General features: G+C 46.2%; 3 protein-coding genes and 4 non-coding genes across 7 annotated transcripts; 2 read left to right on the top strand and 5 right to left on the bottom strand.

The window, feature by feature from the left end:
• Nucleotides 1–379: 379 nt before the first annotated feature.
• MNEG_t16869 lies at nt 380–451 on the bottom strand. The gene has a single exon. It is a non-coding gene; the product is annotated as a tRNA-Lys (tRNA).
• A 561-nt stretch (nt 452–1,012) lies between these two features.
• On the bottom strand, nt 1,013–1,084 carry MNEG_t16868. Its single transcript has one exon. It is a non-coding gene; the product is annotated as a tRNA-Met (tRNA).
• A 3,892-nt stretch (nt 1,085–4,976) lies between these two features.
• On the bottom strand, nt 4,977–5,906 carry MNEG_16818 (hypothetical protein; the record flags this gene model as incomplete). The annotated part of the gene is made up of 1 exon: nt 4,977–5,906. One exon carries the CDS (start codon nt 5,904–5,906, stop codon nt 4,977–4,979), a length of 930 nt encoding a protein of 309 aa, XP_013906980.1.
• Nucleotides 5,907–6,100: 194 nt separating this feature from the next.
• On the bottom strand, nt 6,101–6,172 carry MNEG_t16867. Its single transcript has one exon. It is a non-coding gene; the product is annotated as a tRNA-His (tRNA).
• Nucleotides 6,173–6,426: 254 nt separating this feature from the next.
• Nucleotides 6,427–6,508, bottom strand: MNEG_t16866. Its single transcript has one exon. It is a non-coding gene; the product is annotated as a tRNA-Tyr (tRNA).
• A 194-nt stretch (nt 6,509–6,702) lies between these two features.
• MNEG_16817 (Putative NADH dehydrogenase I subunit J) lies at nt 6,703–7,727 on the top strand (the record flags this gene model as incomplete). Its single annotated transcript has 2 exons — nt 6,703–6,731; nt 7,040–7,727. The coding sequence occupies 2 exons, from the start codon at nt 6,703–6,705 to the stop codon at nt 7,725–7,727; spliced, it is 717 nt and encodes a 238-aa protein (XP_013906979.1).
• Nucleotides 7,728–8,247: 520 nt separating this feature from the next.
• On the top strand, nt 8,248–8,484 carry MNEG_16816 (hypothetical protein; the record flags this gene model as incomplete). Its single annotated transcript has 1 exon — nt 8,248–8,484. One exon carries the CDS (start codon nt 8,248–8,250, stop codon nt 8,482–8,484), a length of 237 nt encoding a protein of 78 aa, XP_013906978.1.
• Between the last annotated feature and the right edge of the window lie 1,902 nt (nt 8,485–10,386).

Raw genomic sequence — 10,386 nt, 5'->3', positions numbered from 1 at the left:
CTTTTAGTTGCCAGCCTTTTAGTTGCCAGCCTTTTAGTTGCCAGCCTTTTAGTTGCCAGCCTTTTAGTTGCCAGCCTTTTAGTTGCCAGCCTTTTAGTTGCCAGCCTTTTAGTTGCCAGCCTTTTAGTTGCCAGCCTTTTAGTTGCCAGCCTTTTAGTTGCCAGCCTTTTAGTTGCCAGCCTTTTAGTTGCCAGCCTTTTAGTTTTTGGACGAAGCCGACTTTTCTGTTCTTAGCTGAAGGCTACCCTGTGCTCTTGATTAAAACCGAATTTTCAGCCTTTGGCTAAAGCTCACCTTTTAGCCAAAGGCTGACCAAGGAGTTTTTGCGGCCAGTCCCCGACCAAAGAAAGCCTTTTTTGTAGAAAAAAAGTCTTTTTGTTGAGTTTGGCAGGACTTGAACCTGCACTCACTGGATTAAAAGTCCAATGCTTTACCTTTAAGCTACAAACCCTTAAAAGAGTATCAGGGTTTATTAAGAGTTTAGCCATTTGCATTCAAATGAAAATTTAATTGAGAGAACTAAAGACGCATAAGCAAACCCCGGTGAAACGAGGGTTAATGATTTTTGGCTAAAGGAACCAAACCTCGAAAGGCTTTTTAGACCCTAGACTTTTGACCTTTAGGTCCTAAAGGTCCTTTAGCCTCTTTCGTTTTTAAAGAACTAAAGGAATCTATTGCCGAGTGTCTTTGGTTTAAATAGGGCCTAACGGCTAGGGCCACTTAGGTGGCCCTCTAGGCTGTCTTTGACGGACAAGCCATTTTTGATGGCTCGGACATCTTAGATGTGGAGAGCCACTTAAGTGGCTAAGTCACCTAAAGACGGCCTAAAGGAACAACAACCGTGGCCTTGGGCTACTAAGGTAGCCCGAAGGCCCCCGGCCTTAGGGCCGCTTTGGCGGGCTAGCTATCGAAGATAGCTAGCCATTGTCGATATTCAGAGAGCATAAAGCATATCCTTGTTTGAATGATAAGGCTTGGTTTCAATGGATGTAGATCTAATCAATTCAAAGATTTTTAGCAGAGGAAGGAATCGAACCTTCGTCGATGGGTTATGAATCCATAGCTCTCCCATTAAGCTAGTAGAGGTCAGAAGAAGATCCGTGGAGACAGGGTCATTATGCAGACCGAGTCTGCATGTGGACAGAGTTTCCTTAGGATATGTTTCATGCGATTCAACGCATGAAAAGTACTCAAACTGCCCTTAGAACCGTACGTGAATCTTTCGATTCATACGGCTCGCCAGTTATTATAAAAACTTAAACAAAATAGTTTAGATAGCTTGAATAGCTTAACTAGTTTAAGTTGTTTAAGTAGTGGAAAGCTTTCATATCATATGAAGGTATTGTAATTGTTGACGAATAACCTTATATGATTCCACTACGCAAGCAGAAAATGTATAGCTGTCACTTTAAAAAATGCTTTTTTTACAAATGTAGGTTTTTGTTGCGTATTATTATATCTGCATTGACGTATTTAAAGTTGTATTATACTTATTATAGCTTAATGACTACAAACTCTGCTTGAGTTTTTTAACAACCTGCTCTACTTTAGAAGTGCAGTATGCACGGTTAGTAATTACCTAACATTGTCCTTACTACGAGAGCTCCGTTCCCATAAAACCTTTCGGTTATTTCATGAACAAGTTCATGAAGCATATTTTTTATGCGCTCTAGTTACCTAAGGTGGCCGGGGCTTTCTGCCCCTCGCGCACATAAAACATTTCTTTAGGCAATCCTGCGGTTCCGTTGTTTATGTGATCTGTTGGGTTAGGCTCCTGTACGCTTTTGCCATCTGGATAGGTGGCTCTAGGGCCCAAGGCCCTCGGACGAGGGCCTTGGGGTCTATAGGGCCGAAGGCGAGAGCCCCTTAAGGGCTCTAGTGGGCCTTTGGCCCAAGACCCTCGACCTTTAGGTCCTAAGGCCCTAGAAGGCCTTTGGCCTAAGGGCCATCTCGGATGGCGCACGGTTCACTATCTTCGCTAGACTTTTTTCGCAGTGTGTAAAAAAGTCATGTGCCAAATAATTCTAAAAAAGGATTTAACGCGCCTGTAGCGCATAAAGGCCCCGGTCGATGTTCTCTAGGGCCATCTAAGATGGCTAAGGCCACTTTAGTGGCTTTCTAGGGCCTTAGGGCCTAAAGGTCGAGGGTCTTTAGACCCTAAGGCCCTAAGGCCAAAGGCCTTCTAGGCAGCCGCCTTCGGCGGCCTTCGCCCGAAGGACGCCTAAGTGTCCTTCGTCCCTGAGGACCTCGTTGATTCCTCTAGGAACCAAAGGTCCTAGCCCTAGCCCAAGTGGATCTTCAATGGATTTAAAGGGCATCCAGGAAGTTTTGAATTACTGCATGTTTTTTCACGAATAGCGTATTTTTTACAGGTTCATTAACTTAGCCTAGCTATGGTGCTTGACATTTTAGATGTTGAGCTATCTTTGATAGCTAGCCATCTTTGATGGTTAGGTTGTCGAAGACGGCCTAGGGCCACCTAAATGGCCGAGGGTCGCTTTGGCGGCCGGGGACATCTTAGATGTCCCACCGGGCTACTAAGGTAGCCCTTGGGCCTAAAGGCCCTCTAGGGATCCTTAAGGGGTCTAGGGCCAAAGGCCCTCGGAGGCCGCGACCGCGGCTCTTCGGTAACCCCGAAGGCCTTTGGCCTTAGGGCCCTAAGGCCTTTGAGACACTAAGGTGTCTCTTGGGCTACTTAGGTAGCGAGGGCCCCTTCGGGCCCTAGTGCGCCACCTTAGTAGTGGCGCAAGGGCCATCTTAGATGGCCCTCGCCTGAAGGCCGCGAGGGACCCCTTAGGGGTCTTGGGCCACCTAAGTGGCCTTAGCCTTAAGCTATCTAACGATGGCTCGTCATCTTCAATGGTTATACCAACCCTAGCTTGCCAATGTGTTTGGTGACAACGGGGGGGGGACCCGAGGGCCGCCAGAGGGACCCCCTAAGGGGTCCCTAAGGCGGCTGCCTAGAGGGCCATTAGTTCCTCGTCACTCTCACGGCTTTGATTCCCGCTTTGAACTCCACTGTTTTCAGTGGCATCCAGGGAAGTGCTTGACTACAAGAACACGAAGACAGTGTAGGTGAATTCTCATTCACTACATAAACAACAGCACCGCAGCGCACCACTGCCAGACAAGAGAGGCGTTTCAAATCTCAAACTTTTGGCTTTAAAAATCGTTGGACGTCTCTAATAACCTACAGTTCTTGTCTTAAAGAACCTGAAGCGCTAGATTGGGTGGTTTGGGGGATGAAAGACTTAGAAAAATGACAGCGTTTGGAAAACAAAAATCAAAACTACGTTAAACAAAAAGCCAGCTAAAGTCAAGGGAAGGAAAGTAGGGGTCAGAAGAAGCGTCCACAGGGCTTCTGGGCACTTAGGATCTAAAACTGCCCTCAGAACCGTACTTGAACTTTTCAATTCATACGGCTCGCCAGTTGCTAAAAGATTAGGGATTCTCTTTAGGGCCGCTTTGGCGGCTTAGGGCCGGGGGCCCTTGGGCCTCTTAGGGGCCCTCGTGGTGGTAAGTCTTGAAAATATTGCATTCGTAGCTATCAGTTATTTTGTTTCTGAGAATTAGAGCACATGACGTAATTGTCATTGCTATATGTGATATCTATTTTACGAGTTTAAATCATGGAGTCTTTGCGTTGGGATGTTTTTTTTATTTTGATTTGTGTTTTGATTGGTATTATAATTATTGTTATTGCGATTTCAAGATCATAAACTCACTTTAATATTAGCAACCTGCTCTGCTTTGGAAGTGCGAGTGCACGGTTAGTGTTATCTAACATTATCCCTACTATAAGAGCTCCGTTCCCATAAAATTTTTTGGTATCTTCATGCATTAAGGGCCGTCAAAGACGGCCTAAGGCCAGAGGCCTTCGGGGTAACCCCGAGGGCCTTTAGGCCCTAGGGCATAAAGCATATCCTTAGAGAATCCTGCAGTTCCGTTGTTCATGTGATCTGTTGGGTTAGGCCCCTGTACGTCTTCGTCATCTGGATAGGTGGCTTTTGCGTCATAAAGATGGCTAGGCCGCCCTCGACGCAAAGGCTACCCTCAGATAGCTCTTTTGGTTCCTAAGGAGCCCTTAGGGCCCTTGCGCCACCCAAGTGGCCCTAGAACCCACGAGACCGTTGGTTCTCCTTAGGAACTAAAGGCTCTAGTTTCACTATCTTCGCTAGATTTTCTTCGGCTGTTATAAGAAAACCATGTGCCAAAAAATTCTTGAGGGCATGGTCGATGTTCTGTAGGGCCTAAAGGCCCTTGTCAAATGACCTAGCGAATATCTGGGACATGCTTGATGCGCCTTTGTGCATCAAGGTATGCTTGATGCGCCTTTGTGCAGCAAGGAAAGTATGAATTACTGTGTGGCTTGTCACGGACAGCGTATTTATCAGGTTTATTAACTTAGCCATACCAATTCTAGCTTGCCAATGTATCTAGCGGCAACTCGAGGGCCTTAGGGCTCTCCGGGCTACTAAGGCAGCGAGGGCCCCTTAGGAACCAAAGGCCCCTTAGGGGGTCCCTCTAGCCACCTTAGGTGGCTCGCGGCCGAGGGCCTAAGGCCCTCCGGGCCACTAAAGTGGCCTTAGCTGCTTTGGCGGGCGAGGGCCACTTTAGGTGGCCCCCGGCTAGCGACCATAGCTAGAACATCTTAGATGTCCCACGAGGGCCTTTGGTTCCTAGTGGGGCCTTAGGCCCCTGGGGACACTAAGGTGTCCCACTAGGGCCCCTAAGGGGGCCCTCGCCACCCAAGTGGCCCTCGAACCAACGAGGCCCTAAGGCCAAAGGCCTTCGGGCTACCTAAGGTAGCCCAAGGCCACCAAAGTAGCTCTTGTCACTTGCACGGCTTTCAACTCCGCTTTGAACTCCATCGTTTCCAATGGCATTCAGGACATGCTTGATGTGGGATGCTTGAAAAGGCATCCACAGAGGCGCTTCACTACAAGAACACGAAGACGGCGTAGATGAATTCTCATTCACAACATGAACAACAGCGCAACAGCGCACACAGTCCAGCCAAGAGTCATGAGCTGATCATAGCGATAACGAGGGAGAGTGGCTCTAACCCAAACAAACATGAACAAGACCAAAAGGGTTTTTAGAGAGAGCCAAAGAGCGCCTGGTAAAAAAGACAGAATGGCTAGAGGTGCTCCAGTTCCACCTAAGAAAAGAAGACTGGTGACTGTACTCATAAGAATTAGGTTAGCATATTCAGCAATAAAGAACAAAGCAAATCCCATGGAACTGTACTCGACGTTATAACCGGCAACCAACTCAGCTTCCGCTTCGGGTAAGTCAAAAGGCGCTCTGTTGGTTTCAGCTAAACAGCAAATCATCCAAATAACTCCTAGAGGCCACAGTGGAAGTAGAAACCATACCCATTGCTGAGTTTCAACCAAAACTGTCCAGTTCAAGCTATTGGCAACCACTGCTGTGGTTAAGACAATAAGTCCCATTGGTAATTCATAGCTAATCATTTGGGCAACAGAGCGGCAACACCCTAAAAAAGCGTATTTACTGTTGCTAGCCCATCCCGCCAGAAGGATCCCATAGACTCCAAGACTTCCAATGGCTAGGAAATACATTGTGCCTAAGTTTAGATCACTGACCGCTCCTGCGGAACTGGTCGGCAATGCTGCCCAAGCTGCTTGACTGGTCAAAAAAGTCAGCACTGGCGCCCACATAAACAGAGGCTGGTCAGCTGTGCTGGGTAAAATGGGCTCTTTCAACAAAAGTTTAAGACCGTCAAAAAAGGGCTGGAGCAGACCTCCAAAACCCCAGACGTTGGGCCCTTGTCGACGCTGCATGGCTCCCATGACACGACGTTCTACCAGGGTTAAGAACGCCACTGCCAGAAGCAGAGGGACCACAGTCGCAAGAACTTGCACTAATACATAGACAGTCATGATTGAATCTTTTTATGATTTGACTTTTAACAAAGATTGAAAACGCATGAAAAGATTAGTGAATACAGGTAGATTCTTCACATAGACTAAAGAGAACAACCATGAAAAGATTATTAACCACCTGGTTGATCATAGTAAGGAAACTCTGAGTTGTTTGAGAAAAAGAGTGGTTAAAAACCACCAAAAACATAAAGGGCGAACAGTGGGGTTTGAACCCACGTGCTTTGGATCCACAATCCAATGCTAAACCACTTAGCTATGTTCGCCATGGTGCATTTGACATTCTACATAAACCATTGGCCGTGAATCATATAGAATTTATACAATGAGGGTCTTAGGGCCTTTAGGCCCTCTAGGGCCACCTAAGTGGCCCTTGCCCTGCTCAAAATTAAAAAAGAAGGTTTGTCTTTTCTCCAAAAAATCAAGCAAATATTAAGTTATTCTGGATGGCAACACTTTAAACATTCCCATGTTGATTTTTTTCATAGAGTTATTTTGGCTTTTACAACACGTTTCCAGATGACGCGGGCAGGATTTGAACCTGCGAAGACACTGTCACTAGATTTACAGTCTAGCGCTTTTAACCACTCAGCAACCGAGTCTACATAACCAAATCTTAATCAAAACCTTCACCTAAATCAAGTTTAGGCTTTTTTTTAGAGTTCCAAAAGAGAAAATCTAGCCTAAAACGTCAGCCTAATGTAAATACTTAACCTTTCAGTTTTCACAGAGCACAGGCTTCATGAACAAGTTCATGAAAAGAAATCCTGGCTTTTTCTATAAAAATCAGCCTTTCATGACCTCTTTAGTTTTGCGGCCACTTTGGTGGCTTAGGCCCTCGGGGCCTCGACATCTAAGATGGCGGGACATCTATGATGTCGAGCCACCTAAGGTGGCTAGGCCGTCGAAGACGGCCTAGGGCCAAAGGTCCTCGGGTTACAAAGGACCCCTTAAGGGTCCCGGGGGGGACCCCCCGAAGGCCCTAGGCCCCATCTTCGATTGCGAGGGCCCGGGTCCCTAGAGGTCTATCTTTAATGGACCGTGGGTGGGGCCTTTGGCCCCGTCTTCGATTGCCCAAGCGCCGTCTGGGATGCGGCTTTTCAGCTGAAATACTCGCTAAACCTTATGTAAAGCTTCAACTCTTTGCACAAAAAAGGACTCTTAATGACCTCTATGTTTTTCCTTTTGAGTACAGGGGCTTGGATGAGCGCAGCTCTTGTTTTGCGCTCTAAAAACCCCGTGCACTCTGTGTTCTACCTAGTCCTCACCTTTTTGCATGCTTCCGGCCTGTTGGTGTTGTTAGGTCTAGAGTTCTTTGCTCTTTTGCTCTTGTTAGTATATATTGGAGCACTGGCAATCATGTTTCTTTTTGTGGTCATGCTATTGGATATTCCAGCCACCGAGCTAATGGCTCATCAGCGCGGTGCTTATCCAGTGGCAGGCCTTTTGTTTGTAACGCTAGTGATTTCCCTTGTGGGCCTTCTTTGGCAACCAGTAGAGACCAGTCCTTTGGTAACTCCATTGTGGCCAGTTGTTCAGGGAGGTCCTTTGGGATTGGAATTTCCAGAGACTTCTTGGCAAACAGCTGCCATGTCTCATTCTGCTCTGGCACAATTAGGAGTGGCCCTCTACGGAGTTCATGTAGACTTGCTTTTGTTAGCGAGCTTGCTACTTTTAGTAGCAATGATTGGAGCCGTTGCATTAACCCTAACCCGACGTGTGCACGCACCTCTGCACGACGTGTTTGCTCAGCAGTCTGTGGATTACCAAAAAGTTGTATCTCTAGTTCAACAATCAACACAAGCAAAGACGTTTACATAGAGCACAGCTCAAAAAATAGAGCACTGCTTAAAAAACAGAGCACTGCTCAAAAAACAAAGCACGGTTTTTAGTGTTCCAAAAATCAACCACTCACAAAAGTGTTCAAAAAACACAGCACAGCTAATGTTGTTCAAAAAGCAAAGCACAACCTTTGATGGCGTCTGGCTTTGAATTGAAGCCAGTGCAAAACTCTCAGAGTGCTCTCAAATGTTGTATGTGAAACCATAACCCAAAAGAAATACTCTAGCATTCTTGCCAGAAAAAATACTTTAACATGAATGTCAGAGCCACATTTTGGTCTTTAGACCAAAACAAACACTCTGGCGCCTTTGCCAAAAGCAAAAACCAGCGAGGGACCCCCAAAGGGGTCCCCCCCGACCTTTTAGGGGTCCCCCGAGAGCCCGAAGGCCTTTGGCCTTAGGGCCTTTTTAGGGGCCGTTGGTTCGAGGGCCTAAAAGCCCTCAGAGGAACCAAAGGGGCTCTAGAGGGCCTTTAGGCCCTAGCGCCCTTTTAATTTTTTATGACAGCCTCTGTTCGTTCTTTCCGTGTAAGCCTTTGGGCACAACCGCTTCTATCCGTAGTGCAAACCCATCTGATTACCTATCCAACTCCATCTAACCTAAGTGGAAACTGGAATTGGGGAGTTCTAGCAGGCCTTTGCCTAGTTTTAGTGCGCCGCTGTGCTGCTATTCATGCCGTGGGAGAAATAACCATCTGCACAATCTTCGCAAAAGAAAAAAAAATAACAAAAAAATAGAAAAAAAAGAAAATAAATAACTCAAAATTAACTCTTTTTGCAGTAAAGCGCTTTCCCGGGATGCCGCCTAATAACGGAGTCCTAAGCGGGAATGAAAGCCGAGGGGGGGGAACGAGCGAGAAAATCTCCAAAACAGAAAACCCCGGCAAGCTAAAGTTGATATGGCTAAAAAAATGTATAAAAAAAAAAAATAAACCTGGAAATATATCGTCCGTGATAAAGGCACGCTCCAATCTATAACTCGCCTTAGAGATTGGAAGACACATGGGCCCCTCTTCCGTAAAACTGGAGAGCCCCGCGAAGATAAGTGAATCTGGACCCACCTAGCGGGATGGGAAAGATATACAGGAGCCTAAGTCAACATTTTGCATGCATAACGGAACTGATGGGACTGCCTGAGGGTTTTTGATTGATAATAGATATCTTACTAATAAACTATCAAGAAGACGTTCTTGAAAAACACACGGACACGATACTACTTACCAAACAATTACAATACCTTGAACATGTCCAAGGAATAAACGAAAGTTTCTCAGGGAACGGAGCTCTGATAAAAATAGGGATAATGGTGAGTAATTCCATCCGCACAGGTTAACCCGTGCTCCCGAAGGAGAGCAGGAAAAACTAACAACGAAAGACAAGTAGCCATGAAGCCCCGGTGGTTCTAAGGCCGCTTGGGCGGCCTTCTAGAGCCCTTAAGAGGGCTCTCGCCTCTGGCCCCATTCGCCACTAGGAAAGGGGGCGGCGGCATGTTCTGTCTCAGTTGAGGAAAATAACATAAAAACATATCACTTATACACCTCAGATTAGGATTCTGGCGAGCCGTATGAATTGAAAGGTTCACGTACGGTTCTGAGGGCAGCTTGATAATTCTAAAGGGCGGATACCCTAAGCAGCCTACGGGCCGACTTAGCCCCAATGAGTTCGACCATGCATAGCATGGAAACGACACCCCAAGGACATCCTCCTGACCCCTACCAAATGGCAACAGGTGTTTTTCTAGCCATGCATTATGCAGCACACGTGGATCTTGCTTTTCACAGCGTTCAGCATATTATGCGTGATCTCTCCAATGGTTGGCTATTACGTTATCTACATGCCAACGGCGCAAGCTTGTTCTTTGTGGTAGTCTACATGCACCTGTTTCGTGGTCTTTATTACACCAGTTACGCTCAACCACGTGAACTGGTGTGGTTATTAGGAATTGTTATTCTTCTAGTAATGATTTTGACCGCCTTCATTGGTTATGTGTTACCCTGGGGGCAGATGTGTGCGCCGCAGTGCTGTTATTTATGCCGTGAATAAAAATCACCTACATCATCTTCGCAAGCTTTTATTTAAAAAATAAAAACTTTGTAGTAAAGCACTATCCCAGAATGCCATTAAAATGGAATTCGAAGCGGGATTGAAAGCCGAGATGGGGGTGGTGAGATACCCCTATAGTCCAGCAAATGGAACCTCTGGCAAGCTAAAGTTGACATGGCCAATAAATGAAAAAAATAAACCTGAAATACGTCATCCGTCATAGACCCCCGCAATAATTCATAACTCACCTTAGGAATTATGTGGCATGTGAGCTCCCTTTCGACATCTGAGGAGAGCCCCGCGAAGATTAGTGCACAGGAGCCACCTAGCAGGCTGGTTAAGATCTACAGGAGCCTAAATCAACACTTTGCATAAATAACGGAACTGCGGGACTGCCTGTGAAGATTTGTATGATACTGGATATCAACTAATACATGCCCTAGAATTCGTTCATGGAAATATATTTATGAGAAACTAGATATCTAGCAAATGAGCTTCCAGAAAAATATTTCTTGGAAACTAACCAAAGTCACACAGGGAACGGAGCTTTAATACTAGGGAGAATGGTGAGTAACGGCACCCGCACAGAATAAGACC

Source organism: Monoraphidium neglectum, mitochondrion (assembly GCF_000611645.1).
Source record: "Monoraphidium neglectum strain SAG 48.87 mitochondrion, whole genome shotgun sequence".
Lineage (NCBI taxonomy): Eukaryota > Viridiplantae > Chlorophyta > Chlorophyceae > Sphaeropleales > Selenastraceae > Monoraphidium > Monoraphidium neglectum.
Note: the sequence above shows the minus strand (reverse complement) of the source record. Positions and strands in the feature narration are given on the sequence as shown.